Below are 22,355 nucleotides of genomic sequence, written 5' to 3' on the forward strand. Positions count from 1 at the left end.
AATAATAGATGATAATAAAAATAGACATGTTTTGAGTGTCCAATAATAAAAGTCACAAGTTATTCAAGCTTGACAAGTTTTGAGAATGGGCGATTATATTTGAACGCTCGAAACATGTCGACTTTTACTTCCCTCTTCATATTTTTTGAGGCCTGGTGAGTTTTTATCATCAATTATACCGTTTTACATTTGAGTCTTGATCATTATTTTGATGAGGATTTTACGCTCGTTAAAGTAAACATAAGCATTTCTATATTTTAACAGGATTTATGTGGTCTTTAAAAACGTAATAGCATCAATACTGTAAAAGTTATATTTAACTTAAAAATTAAAATTTTGAGACCAGATATGTTGAGTTAATGAAATTAAATATTTTATCTTTTAGGTTTTTGTGTCCCCATTTCTTAATTCATATCTTAAGATCTCTGCTTAAAAAGAGAGTATCAGATATATATAAGAAAACAAAAATAATCATTGTAGCAGTATTCGGGGGTAAATGTAGCTTATCGTAATTGAAGAATATGCTGTGCGACATTTTATGGTGAATTTGCGAACGTAGGTTTCAGAATGAATCGAAATATATGGATGCTATTTGCTAATCATCTTTATCCAGAGAAAACCATGTAACCTAAATATCTAGCAGAATGAAGCGATTTTTTAAACAATGAATCATACAATATGCAACATATTATTTCAATATCTTATTCTTAAATATAACATGTTTCAATGTTTTTAAAATGCCACTAAACATTCAGAAATTCCTTGAGTTATAGAAAAAAGAAATATCGTAAGTTACAGAAAACCTTGTGAATGTGTATTAGAATTACTATACAATCTACATTTTGTTTTTCAAGCACTTTTTGTTTCTTCAAACTTTCTTGCCTAGAAGACTCGATTAAATCTGCGAAAATGATTATCCCTAAAATTTTGTATATAGCTATAATAAGTTATGTCAATTTGATTTTAGAAGAAATCCTCGAATAAATATAGCAAAAACAACATATCTAAATAATATCAGATAAAAAGTTCATGTATTTTAATTCTAAAAACTTAAAAAATCAAATAATTTATAAATCAATTCAAATTTTCTTTTCAAAGGAGATTTAAAAATTTATTTTTGCTTTTTGGACAGAAATCAGCTTAAAAATTGTCTATCGCCTAGAAACTCCGAGATATTTTCTATTAACAATTAATTAAACCTCTCCCAGCAATCACAGAACATTATTTCATTTTTTTTTACATTCAGAGTTCTTTTACTAGGTTGCCTAGAAACCTAGTAAAATTAAGCATTAAGCTTTTGAATTAGTCAATGGGTTATCTTAAAATATTCATTTGCGCTGGCGACTTTTTTTGGCGGTTTTCTGGACTATCGCCAAATATATAAACCTTTATTGCTACCCAATTTACGACCCAATTTTTTCAAAATTTTGTCTACCCCCCCTAATTCAAGTGTCTAGATTCCAAATATGTAAAAAAAAATGTATGTTTATTCAGAGAAAGTACGTTTTTGTGTCTGATTTGGCAACTTAATTAATAGTTAGCACTAATTAATTAGCATATTTGAGGTCACCCCCGGGAACCATTAAGATTGGCTTTTAGTTCGTAAAAATCCGATCATTAGAACGAAAGTTATTCAGGGTGATATCTTTTTTTTTTGCGGACTGTACTCTAATTTCAACTTTAAACAATACTCTAGTATTCGTAATTAACAGTCTAATTTCTACTTTAAAAAAATTCTAATTTTGTTTTAACACTTAATATTCTAATTTCCTCTTTATTACTCTAGTTCAAATTTCTACTCTAATGAATTTCTAATCTAAAATTAATATTCTAATTTCTACTTTAAATAATACTCTAGTTTAAATTTCTACTCGTATGAATTTCTAATCTAGTTTTAATAAGAAATACTCTAATTCCTTCTTTAAATAATACTCTAGTTTAACTTTCTACGCTAATAAATTTCTAAACTAGTTTTAATAGTCAGTACTCTAGTTTCTACTTTAATACTCTAGTTTAAATTTGTACTTCAATAAATTTCTGATTTAGCTTTAATAATTAGTACTCTAATTTATATTTTAAATAATACTCTAGTTTAAGTTTCTACTTAAATTTCTAATCTTGATATAATAATTTCTANGAAAGTACGTTTTTGTGTCTGATTTGGCAACTTAATTAATAGTTAGCACTAATTAATTAGCATATTTGAGGTCACCCCCGGGAACCATTAAGATTGGCTTTTAGTTCGTAAAAATCCGATCATTAGAACGAAAGTTATTCAGGGTGATATCTTTTTTTTTTTGCGGACTGTACTCCTTGGAGAGGAGGGTGGGAGCTCTTGAAATCGTGACTGTTTATTATAATAGGTAGCAAAGGTTTAACAAGAAGTGTAATATCATACATTTTGGTCAGCACATTTAATATTCATATATTATTTGTTTTTATATTTTTTCCATTAAAATTATTACACAGTACTCATCAGATTATTATTATTCTCATGTTCACAAATATCATTAAAGCACAGAGTCAAAATTTAAGTATAAAATTTGAAATATATAACATGTGTATGATCTACAACACATGTTTGAATTGCTAAGAAATATTTATATTATACAGAGTAACATGTGACAGAGGGATATGCAAAGTGTGACATTTTGTCACGAAAAAAAAAAAAAAAAAACATGACATCATTTATGAACGACTCTTTAGATTCCCCCCCTTCCTTAACGTACCGTCATGTGGGGCCACTTAGTGCAGGATTTCGCAGTTTTTGAACTTTGACATGTAAAAAAACTATGTTAATTCAAACTTTAGTAAAATTTATCGATATTATATTCATAACTGGACTCAGACGAGTGAATTTGATCAATATTGGCATTATTTGTATGTAATATTTACAAATAATAAGTCAAAACATACCTTGCACAAAGTAGCCCCCAAAAGGGGCTACTTTGTGCAAGAATTCAGTTTAATAATCATGTTTTCAGTTAAATATTGATATAAAATTGTTAAAAAAGTTAATTGTTGACATTTTTAATAACAAAAACATCAAGATATGTAAAGATATTAGTTTGAAAATAATCTTCAGCGTTAAAAAACATTTTTTTATAAAGAATTTTTTCTTAAAAAGAATGTTAATTTCAAAACATTTGAGTTTAAACAAAAGGAAACCATATACATTTTTGAACACTTAAATGGATGAAATTTTAAAAATAATAATTATTACATGTTCATTAACATTTATAATATTGATAAATTTGAACATAACATGCTTGAATGAACATGACAGAACTTGCTCTTCAGTTTCTGTCAAAATCACCTGATGTCCTATAAAATATATTTTTATGTGTTAAATCATTTGATCAATTCATTAGGAAAATCTTTGTAGAAGAAAAATAATAGTTTACCAGCACGTTTCACGTGTTTCTTGAGAATTTTATTAGAGATAGTATTTCTGTGGATTTTGTGCTTCCGAGAAGCTTCTGCAATCAACATGCCACCAGCAACTGCTTGCAAACATTGTTGCAGTTTCTCTAAAGTGTAATCACAGTAGTTTCTCGTTCCAGGTATTTTTTTATAGCGTCTAACAATTTTTCTGTCGAAAAAAAAAAGAAAAAAACGAATGAAACTTCGCACAAAGTAGCCCCACAGTGCAATTTTTTTCATTTTCCGTTTATTTGCTATTAATTTTCAAAATTTTTTAACGCTAACATGATATAATTGTTTATTAATATATAAATAAAAAATTTTGCACTTACGACAATTGTTTTATCAACGTCTTTGCATTTCACAGCTAAAGTTTCCACCATATATGGCAACGTTACTTTTAAAAAGTAACGAGTAAAAGTACAAGTATTTTTAAAATAAGTAACGAGTAAAAAGTAAAAAGTTCATATTTTAAAAAGTAACGAGTAAAAAGTACAAGTACTAACAAAAAAAGTAACGATTTAAAATACATTTTTAGGAAATCGAAAATTCAAAGTAACCTAGAATTTTATTGAATAACATTCTTATGTTCTTTAATGTTTTTGCAAAATTGTTGTAATTTATTTAATTATTTTTAATTTTGAAAGTTATGGACATTAATTTATTTTTAAATTCGGAGGAATATTATAATATAATTTTATAATATAATCGTATAATATAATTTTAAAATCAAATATAATTTTAATATTAAACTTTTTATGGAATTGCACGAAAAAGAAATTTTATCTATTGATTTTAATTTTTAGTTTATTGTTTTCATTTATTTAAATTACGAAAAGTACCTGAAGTCATGCGAGAAAATCATTTTCCGAACATTTCTGCCTAACGGAATAATTAAAATTTGTAAACGAATTTTAGTATCAGCGGGTAAATTAATACCTTCGAGTTTTCAAGAGTTAAAATACTAATAATAATAGTTTTCAATAGCACAAATAGTTCTGAAGTTCTTAGAGATTTGACTGTGCGTTGCTTGATAAGGTCGGGCATAAAAATAATTTTAGTAAAAAATGTACTAGGTAAAAATGTATTTAGTAAAAAATTTATTAAAACAAAAATGTATTATTACTGAGTTCAAAATGAAAATTGAAAAACGCAATAATAAAATCCAGCATTATCTATTTAAAATGTATTAAATAAATGCTTAAAACTCGAAAATGAATGAAAATAACCTGCTAATTAATATTTTTATTCATTTTGCAAAATAATTGCATTTCGAAAGTGGTGTCACTGAGTCTGCTGCGAGAATTTCTCAGAACGTGCATAGCCACGCTGAATAAGCGCTCCATGGGAGCACTAGAAGGTACTGCAGTATTATATTTCAAATATTTTTTTTTTTTTTTTTTTTTTTTGTGATACAGCATTGCAATTGCATTTTCGTTAATTGCTTATTAATTTAGCATCAAAGTGAATGATTAAATTAAATGAATTTTGACTAAAGGAATTTTTACTAGTATCTTTTGATAAACTATTTATAAAACTTTATTTTTCTAAATTGTAGCGTAGCTACCACTACAATTATTCAATTCCTATTCACTAATATATAAGACATATTAACTCAATTCTATTGGGTAACTTTTCATAGATGAAGGTTGACATCGTCAACGACACTCACCCCACATTGGTGACCCGGACGTGATCTGAACAAGACTACCNTGAATAGCAGCACTTGAAAAGTGCCAAATTCGAATTTGCACGAAGTAGCCCCCGCTGCACAATGTAGCCCCACATGACGGTATGCTTAATTGAGAAAATGTTGGCTTTTGAATTAATTTTGTAATCATTTTTCCATCTATCGTTATAACTTTACAATTGTATTGAAATGTTTTACGACAATGATTTTTTTGTTTGTTATTCACTATTGTGCAACAAAACAAGCAGAATTTTCTAAAATTTTTTATTCTTTTCATGCCTGTTAGTATGAGATTATTGTAGGAGTTCGTCAATTTCTTTCAGATTTTAGAAAGGGTTTGCAAGGATGAAAAGATTACGCCCCACTGATCTTCTTCAAGACTGAGTCGGACTGAAACATAGCATCATAGTTACTCACTCATTCGAGTCATTCGTAGTTAGTATCATCGGATTCATGCCTTTTGTACTGTTGAATCCTAACATACATCTAACTCAATTGACGAGTATTAAAATTCATAAGAAATTAAAATTCGGTTGCCAACGGATATGAGAGGTTTTGGTTGTAGTATCTCGTATCTGATATTTTCTGTATTCTGAGTTTTTCATTTAAAGTAGCTTCCATCATCATACGTTAGTTTACGAATTCTAAAAGCAAATTTTAAATGAAAATTATCCGTGAGTGTAGGTTATTTACTGTTATAATTCTTACGACTTTCGCCGAGAAAAACTAAAAAGCCACAATTTTAGTACACTTTAGTCAGGGCCGGATACAAGGGAGGGATGTAGTGGGGCCTAAGCTATTGATGGTAGTGGGGCCTAAGCTATTGATGGTAGTGGAGCCCTTATGTGTTCCACACCATTTTTAATACACCGAGTAATAATAAAACATGAAATTGTCTTATTTAATAAAGAATTTGATTACATTACTTGGTTTGACTATATATATATATAAGTACTTAGCTTTTAGCTTTGTTTAAAAAAAAAAGATATTTTAATTTAAGGGGGGGGGGTTTAAGTTGCAGTACTAAGTTGCAGCCTATCTAGCTTATACGCAAATTCGGTCTTTAATTTTTGGTGCAGATAAAAAAAATAATTTAAACAAGCAATATCTAAAAAAGTTATTTAGCGTTTTAAAATTAGAATTTTTTCAACTAGATGAAAACTATTACAATAAAGGAATAATATAATCACAAATTATTTTTAATTTATTAGCAAAAATATGTTGATTTTCTACAAGTTGAAATTTGAAGCCATTTTTTTTATTAGCTTTGGGTAGGGGGAGGCTTAGCTCTGGCTAACGATGCGCAAAGCTTAACTATGGGTGCAGTTTATTGGTTATGGGTAAATCAGGGGATTGATATAGGGGACTAAATCTTCTATATCTATGATATAAAGCATGAAAGCAACATTTAAAAACTAACGTAACTGTTACTAACTTAACGTATTAGTAACAGTTAAAACTCATTCGTCATTTCATAGGTCGAACGAAAGAGCGAAGAGCCTTCGAAAATCGAAAAACAGCCTTAATGGAATTTTTAGTTGATTATGATTTAGGACGATGAACTTCATGAATTTGCATTGCAATAGCAATAAAATATAAATTCATGAAAAATCTATAAATGTTCTGTTCGTATATTTTTTACTTAAAATGAAATTTTTTACAAGTAATTTGTTAAAATACTTTTGTGCTATTTAGTTATTTTGTAGAATTAGCAGTTTTTCTTTCAAATTCAATTCCTACTTTCATTCCTTGTTACTTTTGTGAACTGGTTACACCAATAATCAAAAGATGGCAGCACCAACTGAAAAATGCTAATCTGTGCTCTTGGCATAGAAACGAAAAAGTGAAGGATTAAAAAACTAAATTGTAGAATTATTTCAAGATCCGAGGGATTATAAGCGCGAATAATTTATTTAAAAAATTATTCTTGTATTTTTTTCATTAAATATTAATTAGTTTATTGTTTTTTCCCCCGGCAGCTTTTGAATTTTTGTAGGGAGAAACTTCAAATTGGCGGAAAAGTGAAAATTTTAGACATAAATTGTATTAAAATTATTATTTTACTTTTATAATGCACACATACCTGCATATACATATTCTACTTTACTCCGAATTGGAGCACGTGGTTTTTATCATAGCTTTCCATCTCACTCTATTTGTGGCCTAATATTTTGCCTCTCTCCATATCTTTCCTATAGTTTTCAATTTGTTTACAGTCGTCCTGCGTCAAGTATTTTTGGGTCTTCCTCTTTTTCTATTGCCCTGAGGGTTCCTATCAAAAACTTGTTTTTACTTTAAATTTTTCATGTTTACGTAGAACATGACCAATCCATTTCTAGTTACGTTTGTTAAATTCCATATCTATCGGTTTCTGTTTTGCTTTTTTTTTTCTTCATGTTATTTTTATTGCAATGCCATGTCTCAGATCCATATAGTATTACAGATTTAGCATTATTGTTCAAAATTCAAATTTTTATTGAACTTATTGTTTTTTTTCCTCCAGAATTTATAGTGTATAGCGTAACTACTTTGGGCTCTGTTTAATGTATTTAGTATATCTTCGTCAGTTCCTTACTTTTATAATATCTATATCTTCTTAACATAATATAAATTATTTAACTATATTTTTATTTTTCGAAAAGATGATTGTGTTTTGCCCATAAATCCTTTACGGATCAATGCATAATTAATTTAGATATATTTCGACTATGTATATCGATTATATATTTCCTCTCTTTTCCCGCTATGCTGTGCTAATCGATTGCATTAAATAATTATCAAAATTTTTATTAGCTATGGCGTAATATTTACACATTTATTTTTTGATTTATTTCTTGTTTAGTAGAATCACATACCGCTTTTTTGCTTACTAAAAAATATTTTCTTTCCCAATCAAAGCTAATTGTTATTTAAGTAATTAATTTCTTCTTTTTTGTATCCTGTAGTCTTGATGTTTTTTTGATCAAATGATCTATATTTCAACATAAAATGATCTCTATATTTTTTCTTACACACAAAATTTTTTAAAAATGTACTGTTTGCTCAATAAAATTTTATTTAAAAAAGTTTCTTTAAAATTAAAAAGTTTTACTTTAGTTAAAATTTATTGAAAATAATTATAAGTTAATAATTAAAAGTTAAAATATTATTTACAAGTTAAAATAATTATGAACTTATAAGTTTATTTAAAATTAAATTGAATTTTTATCCTGTACGATAATTTCACTCCTCTTTTCAAGGGTATCGAACATAACTTCTCATCAAGGAGTTTGCCCCGGGTACTAATTTGCAATACAGCAGCTTTTAAATACTTGTTTGATGTTTTTTTTTTTTTGGGGGGGGGGGGTAAATTTTTATCTTGGCTGTAATTGGTCGCAATTACAATAAAAGTTTTTATTTCTTTTAAAATTTGTTAAATGACAAATTTCGATTTTAAATATATCGATATTTAAATCAATGCCTCTCCTAGCTATATTAGCATTCCTTAGTGATGGTCATTGCCATGAATTGATGTTTAAGAAATGGTATTAACAGCGTATTATTTGAATAAAATATGGGACCGAGAACCGGGAAAGTACGTAGAATAATGTAATACGTAGAACAGGGATGGCGAACCAATGGCACGCGTGCCCTAAATGGCACGCGACACAATATTTTCAGCACGCCACCCATCACAAAGTTCACTATGAAGCATATTAACAATTAAATTAAAATTCACAGTAAACAAACAAAAAATAAACAATTTTAAAACAAATAATTAACAATTAATGCCAGAAAACAATTAATAAGCATAAAAGAAAAGCTAACAATAAATAACTAGCAAAAAATTAACAGTAATGCTTGAACTAACATCTTACAACCTAATATAAGTTATTTGTCATCTAATCTGCAACAACAGAAGTCACACTGATGTTACTTTAAGTTGAATTACGCATATAACTGAGACATTGCAAAATGTATTATGTTTTATAGTATATAAAGAGTTTTGAGTTGATAGTATTTAGTATTATTATTTTCCCAATAATCACGAAGTCAAAATTATTTGACGGCACGTCTATAGCCTCATTAAACAATTTTTTAGAAAAAATGGCACGCTGGTGCATAAAGGTTCGCCACCCCTGACGTAGAATAATTCAAATCATAAAAATTTTTTTAATGCAAATTTGCTTTCTTTTTTTGTTTAATTAGTTTATGGAATCTCATTCTCGAGGAAGTTCTCAAGGGGAGAGTCGTATTATTCGATGTGGTTATAAGGAGGATTTCTTTGCAGAAATGATGCCTTACGCGTTCGAAATGTGGAAAAAAGCAGAAGAAGACTCAGGAAAAAACCTTATAGTGTAAGTATTAAGTATAGTATTTTCTTTTTGAAATTGAGTTTCTAGTGGTTCATACCTCCAATCAGGGAAGTAAGATAATATGAAAATATGATTTTATTTATATGATTAATTACTTCCTAATTAAAAAAAGAAAACCTATTTTTAATAATAATTTTTTTTTAAAGTATGAATTCTTAGTAATGCATAGTGTGTTCATAAACACACGTCCACCAAGCTTTTAATCTACGTACTTTAGGCATTTTATCAAGAATATAATTAACAATATTTATACACGATGTGAAAGTTAGGAATTAATTGTGGAAAAAAACATAACAATAACGTGAATTAAATTTGACGAATAATTATCAAGCTCAATTACTGTAAAGATAAGATTGAAAGCTCTAAAATCAGTTTTATTGTTGATTATATCACAAAATTTCTTGACCACTGGATGTGTAAATTTGAATGACCAATTCTGTTAAATGCTTAGTTCTTTTTTTTTAAATTTTAAATGATTCGTTTAAGATATAAAAAATAATTATTTTCCTCCTTTTTGTTAATAGATTTATTTTATAAATTGTCAGAAAAATCGTCTATTTTAGTCTATTCACTAATAGGTAAAGAAGAAAAAATCTCACGTAGGATTACAAAATTGGCAAAAAAGAAAATGACAACTATAAATGCATAAAGTATTGTAATACAGTTAATGTATGTTTTTAAAATCGTTGTGGAAAAAAACTGCCTTTCATGAGTTGCAAAATAATACTTAAATAAGAAAAAGTAAAAGGCAATGAAAGGTGACTATAAAGCTGATTGGTAATCGAACTTATTCTGGTGTGTTTTTTTCCGCCTTCCTCGATGGTGAATCAGTAAATATTGATAGCATTTTTTCCTTTAACTTAAATTTTGGTTTGCAATCCTTAATGTGAATACTTTTTTTCTTGATTGTTGGCAAGAATTAAAAATAAAATAAAAATACATATGTTAAATGATGATTGCGGAACGTCTTATGTACTGGAAAGAGTTCCGAATGGTAATCAAATACAAATAGATTCTAGAAAGAAAAAAAATCTAGTAACAGAATTTCCATCATTGTGTTAAATTTAGGTCAACTAATTTATTTTACATGAAGATAAGTGATCAATGTAACAAAAATATTTGAATGGTAGATCATTATAAATTATTTGGGTAGTTTTTATCCTAAATATTAATTATGCTGTGATGACTGATGTCTTGCGTTTACAGAAACTGTGGAGTTCTGAGCATATTCCAATCCCCAGCTGACCACGACCTCTACAATGCATGGTTATCTAATATGAGAACTTACAACCCAGATTGCTTAGATCTAGAAGATACAAAAGAAGAGCTGTTTGGTAGAGTTTTAAGTTATACGAAGAAACCTCACGCTGTGATATTTGATAAAAAAGGTGGTGTGTTATTAGCCCATAGATCTGTTCTAACGATTCAGGTATAGTATGTTGAAATTAATTTCAATTATACGCTTTTGGCTTACAACCCAATGAATGTTTACACATGAATAATAGAGTAAACTTATTTCTCGCGGGACTTATGCAAATTTCAGGATTTTTATTGTTTTACCTAAAATTTAATTTGATTCTAAGTGTTTTTGTAGCAAATTCTACTGAATGAGAGAAAAATTAGTTCCTATTAGATGCATTTTTAATAAAACCTTTCGAATCTTTTCAATTGATTGATTAGAAATTGTTTATCTTGTCATATCATTGCTATATTTCATTTGACATTGTTACGTTGTAAATCAATGTTAATTTTCATCTAACATTGTTACAATAACTTTGTTGATCACTGTTAAATTTCATCTAACATTGTTGCAATAACATTGTTAATCATTGTTATTTCATTCAACATTGTTACAGTAAAATTTTTAATCATTGTTAAAATTCATCTAACATTGTTAATCACTATTAAATTTCATCTATCATTGTAAATCGTTGTAACATCTAAAAATTTAACATTGTTAGTCATTATTAAATTTCATCTAACGAGTTTCTGCTATGACGGGGTAACAATGATCTAGAATAAGTTATTATGCATGATTTTTTTTCTTTTCAAAACCATATTTGATAAAAAGGTCTTTTGCGGTTTTTCAGAAATTGCATTATTGTAATCGTTGCAGTCTTGTAGAAAATAATAGTTAAATTTCATCCTTAGTGTTTCTATCTTATAATAGGACGGATATGATAAGGAACATGTTACTATGCACATTCTATTTTTATTAGAAATGCCACTGTTCGTTAATATCATTGCCGTCATTTGAAAAAATCCTCGTTAAATTTGATCTGTAGAGTTTTTAATATGATGGCACTATAATTATGTGGAATAGGGCCTAGATAATATGGCATTGTTGTATTAATACCGTTAATTGTGTGGGAAATTAACAATGATAATGCGACAGTGGCATTTCATTCGAAAAATATAGTTAAATTTCATCGATAATATTTCTTTCATGATGGATCGATAATGGCTTGGTATTTGGAATTATGTCTGGTCAATTTTAAACCGACTATCTTATATTGCTGAACATTGTTTGGTTACTGACACGCGTTTTCATGATGAAAAAGAAGTGTCAGGCATTTATGGATATATTTGTTAAAAATAATTTTTGCTAAAATTATTGGTCGGTGAAAATTAAATCTGTACTAACTAAAAAAATAAGTTACCGAGTATAAAATAATTACCGAATTTGCTTGTTATTAATATTTTGATAATTTTCGGTTGACCGAGAGCAAAGAAATTTAAATTCTTATGATCATTTTTTTATTTAATTTAATTTTTTTGTGTTTAAAAAATAAATAAAACAAAATTTTTTTTTAAAAAGTTGGTGGAAGTTAGCTAATTTACAATCCAGAGGCATTTAGGGGCATTTTTCAGAGATTTTTCCTCTTGACTGTAGTTAGTTGTAATTATAATGCAAGATTTTATTTCTTTAAAATATTGCTACCTGAACAAAAAAAAAAAGAAAAAAAAGTCAATAATAATTTTTTTTCTTAATTCTGGAGAATGATAAACAGAAGAGTGGGTCGTCAAAGTCCGCTGGATTAGAAAATCGCTCGGCTAACCGATAGTTAACTTTATTTATTTATTTTTTGTTACTACGAATTGACTTACTCGATTTGTGCCCGTAAAGATAGAATCTTGAAGTCAAAGTTTCGATTATTTTTCCTCGAGCAAGAGCCCTTAAATTTTAACTAGAAATCAGTGCTAGATGACAATTGAGCATTGCTAAGTAACAACGATAAAAATTTATACAAGGTTGTAAATTTTCTTCTAAAATCCAAGTTTGTAGAACACATTTTAATGTAGTTGGAATTTCCTTTAGGAACTATTTCGGAAAAAAGGCGGTCAATTTTGGAGCAATTGCCCAGTAACAAGCATTAAGCCTGAAGGTAATGAAGTAGAAATAATCACAAGAAAAGGACAGATTGTTACTCCGTCTGTAATTTTATGCTCAGGTGCTTGGACAAAGAAGCTACTCGAGCCAAACTTAGTGCCATACCTTCCTTTACAAGTAATACAAAAATTTATTTGGAATTTTTTTACATTTTAGTTTCATAGCATATGTTTAAAAATGTTAGTGTGAAATGGATTCATAAAAAAATCTTTTGCATATATGTAGAAAATTTAGTTGGCGCCTAGTTGAATAATTTATCTAAGCCATTTTTGCACCCTTGCACATTTATAATATGCTCCAACGTGAATGAAAAGTGGGTTAATATGGGGCAAATTTAATCGATTTGTGATTTAAGCAACTCTATAACAATAGCCAATCTATAAATATTTTCAACAGTATATAATTTATTATAAATTGCAGCGAAATCAAACTGAATGGCAAATTATCAATGAGGAAATTGTTTGATAAAGAATTCGTTAGAAACCGATTCATGGTGATGAGTAATAACTTTAACCGAATGCGCTATTTTGTTTGCATTATGTGCATTATTTTTATGTAATATCTTTCACAACAGCGAACTCTAAAACCACTACAATATTTATAGCTATTTTATTAAAGAAATAATATTACATATCAGTTTTCTTTTTATTTGCATTGTTTGTCCTGCTTCCATCTAGGCATCAGCAGTTAAAGTGTATTATTGGAAGGAAAAAGAGTTTGGAGTTCACAGCCCAGAATCAGGATTTCCCGTAGTTATCGAACCATCTGGCAATAGTTTGTTTGCACTGCCAAGTATAGAATATCCCGGCTTAGTGAAAGTATACTATTCTTTTTAACGTTTTCTTTAAATACGAAAAATAACGTGCCAATGTTCTTTTTTTAGACCATAGTGATTTTCTTTCCTTAGGTTGGAATTCATGGTGGGGTTGATTGTGATCCAGACAAAAGAGATCAAGCATCTATAAACCCAGCATATGAACAAACTTTAAAGAATCATGTAGCTGAACATTTTCCGCAGTTAGAAAATGAACCGTCTATTATTGAGACATGTATGTATTCGGTAAGTGTTGAGCAATATCTATTAAAAACCACTTCATTTTAGACCTATGGCGAAATATAGTAATGCACTATTATAGCCGATCGTAGTATGATTTTAAACCCAGTAAAAGAGTCTAACACTCCCTTTCTCTAATTCCTTCGATGGGTAACTAGTCATCTTTTCATTTTGAGATGTAGCGAAGTTAACTGTTAACCGAGCTTATTGCAAAACATAAATATATTCAGTGACTTAGTTCCAAATCTAAAGGCCAGTTTATACGGTCCAAATTCTTGGACCAATATTGATTGAAATTGATGGAAACTTGTTTTGCTTGGATGGTGCAAAAGATCACCCAAGCTCTTGGTCGTAGTTCTTGGATAGTAGTAGAGCATGTTCTACTTCCCAACCAAGTTTTTCTACCCTTAACCAATCAGTTTCTGAAGTTTAGTGACATCAGCAAGCAAGTATCTGATGTCATTTTGCTGTCCGCTTTCATATATTTTAATCCAAATAAATTAATTTGTTAGAGTCTATTTCTGTTATTATTATGATTTTATTTGAATTTATTTTACAATTTTGAATTCAAGAGAGAATGATTTTATAATGTTGACTATAAACAATGCTCATGGGCAGTTCTTACATCCGATCAATCAGTGACCTTCAAGAACTTTTATTCTATTTTATAACCGCCACTGAACAGCAAAAAAAAAAAAAAAAATATTTAAAATGACTTCTTCTGTCACGAAGGTGATCGTATTTTTAAAAATTCAATTTTTTTTTAAAACCGTCGTTGAACAGCCGACGCAATTCTTTGGATTTACGACTACTATTGTTCAACTCCGTAGAATTGTAATTTTGAACCCAATTCAGAAGACAAGGGAAATTCTGGATCAAGTATTGAGAGAAATTTGCCTTCGTGGAGGATCTTTTGACGGAACTAACCCGCATTTGCGTTACATGGAGAGGAAAATCACGAAAACATCCCACGATTGACCTAACGGCAAAGGTACTCTAACCCATGATTCATTGAGAATATTTCTCGTCAGCTCTATAGTCGATGCGAGCCAGGTGCAAAATTCGAATCGACCAGCCATTGCTGGGATTCGAATCTGGTTCCACTCACTGGACGGCGAATGCTCCATCCCTTGCGCCATTATAGCTCAAAATTCAATGTTTGATGATCCTCATGGTGAAAGAAGATATCATTTTGGAAAAATAATTTTTTTCTTTCCAAATAATATAAAAACACAACTTTTGCAGTCTAAGTAAATTATTGGCCCTTTGTTTGCAAATGCCGAAATTAACAAAATAAGACTAATTTCACTCCAACCTATGAGTATATAACCATTATTATTTTCGAGTATTACCCTCTCTTCTGAATAAAAGATCTCAAATCATTTCGTTCTGCTTCCCTTGTCGCCCAATTCACATATGGTGATTTACTGAAATCATTAGAGCACCATGCTCTTGATTGTTCCATGTCACGAGTATAACAATCCACGCTGTCGCTGCAATGTCAACTTTTCGAGCTGTATGGCCAGCACATTACCTCTTTGAACTATATATGAACTATAATATTCTCAATGATATTGAAGATTTTGTTTCAGGACTAGTTTTCGGTCTTTTCTTGTAATACCAAGTACGCACATCCAATTTTCTTGTGTTGTTCTACTATGTCTTTGTATGGGTTTGCTAGTGAGAATTTAAGCCTTGATTTTACAGTGATGCTTTGTACCTATTTTATTGTGATTTTTCTGAAAGATATCCGTTTCCTCTACAATTATATCTTCTTCTTCTTCTTTTTTTTTGACATTGGGGAGCGAAAATTTATTTCAAGGAAAACGTTATCACTAAGTGTCGAGCATTGAGATAGAGAAATCTACACTTAGGTATTAAAATTAAAACTGAAATTAAAATTTATTTTTTCAGTTGACACCGGACGAAATTTTCCTTATTGACAAAGTGCCCAGTCACGAGAATATTATATTTGGTACAGGATTTTCAGGTTAGTTGTGTTGTAGATTCAATATTCTTAGATTGTTAGTTAGAAAATAATTAAACTGTGATGCGTGTATAATAAGAGGGCAAAAATGTAATAGCTAAACAATGCATAGAGTTTAATGTATATTTTTCATATTAAAGTCGATAAAGGAAAATTATTGGTTAAGAAATTGAAGAAATTTGAATATCTCCAAAAATATGATAGGCAAAATAATTAAGGTAAAATGCTGCAAGAGCTCGCATGTTGGTGTTTGGTGTGGCTAAACTATTATCCTTATAGTCTCGTACTTATTCACTTCTGATTAAGAAAATACTTTGGTTTAAATCTCTTCCCATTTATTGTCTGTCTATGTAAATAACTCCCCTCGCCATTTGTTTGGAACATTAATGGTGACTATGGTTACGAGATTTATAATATTTCAAGTAGAGGTATTGGATCTATATTTAAGTCAGGTTTTGTTTTGGATCGACAAGAGAAAGCGAATCATGAGAAAGAGAAGCTCCACGCTTTGAAATGTGCTATTTTTTCTTTCCATAGCAACAGATGACCTGACAACTAGTGGTATGGGGAGTTCTCTCAATGAACAAACTATATAAACTTTCTTATTCCCACCAAAACCAGAGACATAAGTTTGTTCAATTTTTCACCATTTACTTTGAGGAGGTATATAACTGTTTTTCACTTAGTAATTATTATTATTATTTTTTTTTGATGTCCTGTTTAAGCCATATTTTTACTTTATTATTTGAAACACAAACGTACATAAAAAAAGCTCTATTGTAACAATTTGTCGTAGAATTTAGATATGCTCATTTTTGTCTCACATAACGACTAAGAGTTGCAAAAAAATTGAAAGAAAAAATGTGAATTAATATTTTTCGTTAAAAGTTGGAATAAATAAAATTCTTTTTTCTATTTTTAGGAACAGGATTTAAAACAGCTCCAGTTGTGGGTAGAATATTGTGCGAAATGGCAACAGGACAAGAACCTTTTTTGGACATTTCCCGCTACAGTCTTTCTCGTTTTGATGAAAGAAAGTGATTAATGAGACATGATTACAAAAGCCTTAAATTCGAATAAATGATTGTTACTTTCAAGCAAATAGAAAGATGTATGTTATTTTTTGTAAAAAAACGAAGTTAAATTGAGATTTTTTTTAATATTAAATATCCAGATTTTTCGACGAACGTAATAAACATTATGAATGAATATTATGTGTCTTCTTAATTATATTTGGATATATATATATATATCAATAGTTNTACATACATTTATTGAAGCATCACTGAAATTAATTTTGACGAAATTATTCTTCGAGCGTGGATTTATATTTCCAGATAAGCCGCAATTAAGATGAAGAGAAAATTAAAATCACAACTATGAGGGGAAAAGCGCAAGGTAGTATTTTTTTCTCCTTATTTTTTTTAATCCGGATTTACAACTCACTTCAGCGTCGTTTTTCTGTAATCGTGTTCAGTGGATTTAATATCCCTCTCTATCTGCATAACAGAGGGAAGGTATATCTATTGAAGAGTTTTCAGGTATATATATATATATATATATATGAGGATATTTCACACGTCATCACTGGGATTCGAACCCGGTTCACCTCATTGGAAGACGAACTCTCTATCCCCTTGGCCGCTGCAGCTCACGGAAAAGATATTGACATAAAATCAACAAATTGAAATTATTATTAATCAAAACTTCCACCTCTTTCCAACTTGCTAGAGGGCTCAAATTTCAAATGAAGCTCTTGATGCAAATGCAATTTAAAACAATTTCCAAAACGACGCACACAGTATTCATTACTTATTCGACAACTTTCTGATATGAGCAAAGTAGCATTAACAAACATAAATCTAAAAAGGAGAAAATAATAATTGAAATAATTTTTTTAAAAGAAGTTTTCAAGTTTATTAAAAAGGGGAAAATAAATTTTTATCTACAGAGACATTTAACGAAAAATGAAAATCAATCGCTATTGAAAATAAAACTTTCTCACTTAATTCATCTTTAGTTCATGACAAATATTTGAAAAAATCATTATAAAAATATTTGCCCTGTTGGTGCGTATTTAATAAACAGACGTGGGCTTAGAGCCAAAAATTTTAGTGACACATTTTACTCTTTTATTATTTCATTTCCGCATCTACCGAGTTTGTAAGCATTATAAAAACTGATAAGAGATGTCTAATTTATGGCCACTGTCAGATCAACAGCATTATTTACTTTTAGCCCACGACAAACCAATAGACAGATGCAGTCTAAGATCTAATGCTAGCTTTTATATTGTACAGATTTACACAGTTGGATCTTTCTCAGAAGGTGAGTAGAGTTATTAAAATAATGTATGCATTTTTAAATACTTCTTTTTATGAAATTAAATTACTCGGGGTAAGTAAAATTTGAAAAAAAATTATTTTTAAGAAAATTATTTTTTATAACTAAATATACGAAGCCTATTAAAAAGGAGAAAATTCGAAAAATGTGGGAGATTTTCGGTGGTGATTTAAGTTTCCGAAAGTATATACGAAAGTTACGATATATGTTACAATGGATTTACACATAAATGTGATATAGTCTGAGATCTAAAGTTAGTTTTAATATTGTATAGATTTACAAAGTTTGATGTTTCTCAGAGGGTCAGTAGAGTTATTTAAATAATGTATGCAGTTTTAAATAAAACTTTTTATGATGTTAAATTATTCGGGGTAGGTGAAATTATTAAAAAAATACTTTTTAAAAACATTATTTAAAAAAAATTATTTATATAAAAAAAATTCTTTTTAAAATTTATATATACAAAGCATATAAAAAAGGAGAAAATTCGAAAAATGTGGAGGATTTTCGGTGGTGATATAAGTTTCCGAAAGTAATGCATCTTAAGTTTTTCAATTTAGACTTGGCAAAAATATAACTGCTTTCTCCAGTTTTATCTACTTTTAATCTACTTTTTTAAATTTTAATTTAATTTTATTATTTTCTTCCCTTTTAGTTTTGTGTTTGTTTGTTAGTATATCGGCAGAAGGTCAAAATTTTGATTCATGATAAATTATGCTTGAAAAAAAAATTTCAATTTGTATTGTAATCAGGGCCCAAATATACGACTATGAATTCTATTTGCAGCTGTCAGGAAACGATTGCAATATGCTTCGTCATTCAGCTTAGAATCCAGTTGAAATTCAAGAACACTAGCTAGTCGTAAAGTAATAAATTCTATTTGGCTATAAAATGATAAATTCTATATGTAGTGGTAAAAAAAAATTGAAATATTTGCATTGTCATCAGACGCTGAGCTCCAATGGAGATCTCAGTGCTCTAGCTTGTAGGAATGTGGTCTAAATATTAATTGCAAGATTCCTTAATCACAGACATAAAAAAAAGCAATAAACAGCACTTGTTTAGTCTGTATATTGGTGTACATAAATTTTTTACTATTTAAATTTTAAATAAATTGACCGAATCATATAAGTTAAGGGTTCTATAGTTTGTGGAATCATACTCAAGTAATGAAAGTTAATATTATTCACTCGTCCTTAATATCCCTCAATATATCTTAAAGCAATCTCATTTTTCTGAGTGGGTATATGGCTTTGGGCTGAAAAGTGGTTGCTTTTCTGAGAGATGACACATGTTCGAATATCTACCCTAACTTGTCGATTTCGATTGCCATTTTTTCGATTGTCGATTTCCACTATATAATGTTCCCACTTTTCGCTTTTTTCGGTGCTTATGTAAAATAACCTCAGCTATAGATATTGTTTGGTAGAGCCAATATAAGTAGTGTCGTCGGGCTACCTTCGATATGGTTTCATGGTCTACAAGGATAATATTTTCTCAATACTGGATGCAAGAGTTCCCTCGTATTTTGGGTTGACTTTAAAACTGCTAGGGTGTGAAGTTGAATGTTGGTAACAGCAAATTAGGCACAGAGCAACTGCTCAACGCTGATTATGTATACGCAATAAAAAAAGAACTATTTAAGGATAGGGTTTATTAGTGAATAGAGCTCTCTATAGTTTGTCTACGGTAAGAACTCTACCCCCACCACAATGTCTGAGGCCGTTTGCTGTTATGGAAACAAGAATATCACATTTCTGGAAGGGTAGCTTCTCTTCACTTTATAGCTAACACAAAGATTACCTTTCTCTAGCATCCCCGAGCCAAAACTTGTCCTAAACAGTGATCCCACATCCTTACTTGAAGTAGTTATACCTCGTTACCATAGTCACCGCCACGGGTCAAGACGAATGGCTAGGGGATTTCTTACTTGAGACAAACTATATAAGTGTTTCAGCTTCAAGTTGCAGTGATAGCTAATTGTATCTTCCAGCCTCTATCGATCTTAACGTTTATACAAAATATAACTTGCAAATTAGATTGATATTGCCATTTAATGACATTCATGACATGTTTTAGTGGTTTTCATCTCCATTCAGCGTAAGTACCAGTTAGTTTTATTCAATAGCATCTTTCACGAAAACGAATTTGTCTCGAAATTTGACTGAAGAAGCAGTAAATGTGCTAATTTTTATGACAAGAGTGAAATTAAACATTTTATTTCTGAACTTTTTCGAGAATAACAATTGGAGATAGTACCTAGATAATTGGAAAAATTATTATCTCAAAATGCATTATCACATTTTCGTCCCCTGATCTTAAAGATTAATATAACTACATGTTCTGAAAATACTAAGATTTAGTACTGTTCCATTGTTGCTGTTTTTTATCCCTTTTTTTAACAATCTTTACTATTTTATTCATAGACAGACCTCTAATCATTTCTGATGAAAAAAAAAGATAAAGTTTTTTTTTAAAAAACTTATTAAGCTGTCAATTGTTTTTTGATTGAATTCTCACACTTAAGCAAAACTAATGAAACCTTTTACTTAAACATTTAGGTTTCTGATTTAAAACGTTGCGGTCACCATGTCCGAATACGATCATGTTGTTATCGGGGCTGGTATTGTCGGTTCTTGGACAGCATACCATCTTGCACTGCTCGGTAAAAAAGTACTCTTGCTAGAACAGGTAACGAAAGTTTGATGTATAAAAAATCCTTTTATTGTGTTCGTTTTTCTCATAAGTATGACATGAAAGATTAAGAAGTGCTGATTTATAAATCGCCCATAAATATTTCACCAAACTATTTCGTTATAAACGGCTATTTATATGGTGTCTTTGTCTGAATGCATGGAAATGCCATCAAAAACTTTTAAATTTTAAATAAATTCGGTAGCAGTTAACTGGAAAGCTTTATGAATATTGTATTGGGCAGTATTGGAGACGGCGTCCAAAATCTTTAAAACGCATAGACACCAATATTAAAAGCATGATACTTTAAGGTCATATTTTGTAAAATAAGAAAGCCTGACTGACATAGTTTGGCCTCCGACACAGCTATGTCCTATTTAAAGGGGGTGGGTCGTTTCATTTCGATACACTTGAATGAAAAATCTGATGTATTGCCTGAACTTCAATATTTTATCTAAAAAAAAAAGAGTTCTTGCAGGGCATTTGTGTCAAGTTGTAAATAAAAGGTGGAGCTTACTGCATAATTCAGCATGAGAATGTAGAACCAACATTGTGTATCTCTATTTTCAGATTTCTAATTAGAATCTTTTAGAGTGCTTTTTTATTTTAAAGTTTTTTTCTCATAGGATTACAAGTATATTGATATAATCTCTGAATTAATACTTTCTGAGAGGTAATAATCCTATATTGTTATTAACCAATACGTTTTATGCAACATATAAATTATTTCTACCAAAAGGATCTGCAATGCAACAAACTTGTTTTGATGTGTCTTTCTTTGTTAAAGTCTGTATATACTAACTGTTTGCACGCAAAGAAGTACTTTGATTAAAAGTACTTCTAATTAAACCGTTTTCAAGAGATGCATTGTCGAAGTTCTCTATGTATTGAATTTTGGTAATAATTTAAAATCTCAGGCAGTCTAAATCACACGAACCATCATAAGTATGAATTTTGCACGTTTCAACACAGAAGGCAGCAGAAATAATAAATTGTTTTCCATACCTGTGGTGAGATAAGATCGGAATAAGAGATAAGATAAACTCATCGCAATGCTCCCTTACGTGCTGTATTACTTCTTCACGGATTTCTCTAGTCATAACTTGAGTATCCTACAATATATATGCTCAGAAAAGATAAGCTCCGTCACCTATAATTGGTGGGACAGTATGTAGCACCATATCACCGTTTATGTTTAAATTTTCTACAGCCATTTCAAAAAGAATAAAAAATATATACAAATACTAGTGGGCTGCACCCCCTGCTCGCTAACGCTCGCCAACCCCCGAAAATTGCTACGCAATCTTATATGGTTTGCTTCGCGTACCAAGATCGCTTCGCTCGCTACTAACTTAGGTACATTGCAAATGCACACAATTCTAAGAATTCAAAACAATCATTCAAATCCATATAAAAAA

At 29.6% G+C, this 22,355-nt stretch overlaps 1 protein-coding gene across 5 annotated transcripts in view; it reads left to right on the forward strand.

The window, feature by feature from the left end:
- Positions 1–22,355, forward strand: part of LOC122268225 (peroxisomal sarcosine oxidase) — a 41,397-nt gene that overhangs the window by 4,774 nt on the left and 14,268 nt on the right. The window contains exons 2-9 of one of the 5 annotated variants that reach the window (XM_043054641.2): positions 9,302–9,450; positions 10,675–10,897; positions 12,788–12,976; positions 13,537–13,677; positions 13,767–13,919; positions 15,828–15,903; positions 16,823–17,011; positions 20,805–20,934. In XM_043054641.2, coding sequence (XP_042910575.1) covers positions 9,302–9,450; positions 10,675–10,897; positions 12,788–12,976; positions 13,537–13,677; positions 13,767–13,919; positions 15,828–15,903; positions 16,823–16,941 — 1,050 coding nt within the window. In that variant the 3' untranslated portion in view covers positions 16,942–17,011; positions 20,805–20,934. Of the gene's footprint in view, positions 1–9,301; positions 9,451–10,674; positions 10,898–12,787; positions 12,977–13,536; positions 13,678–13,766; positions 13,920–15,827; positions 15,904–16,822; positions 17,012–18,066; positions 18,298–20,804; positions 20,935–22,355 lie in introns of those variants that run through there. The other 4 variants (XM_043054642.2, XM_071177492.1, XM_071177490.1 and 1 more) reach the window with 4 other exon arrangements.

This window comes from Parasteatoda tepidariorum, chromosome 2 (genome assembly GCF_043381705.1).
Source record: "Parasteatoda tepidariorum isolate YZ-2023 chromosome 2, CAS_Ptep_4.0, whole genome shotgun sequence".
Lineage (NCBI taxonomy): Eukaryota > Metazoa > Arthropoda > Arachnida > Araneae > Theridiidae > Parasteatoda > Parasteatoda tepidariorum.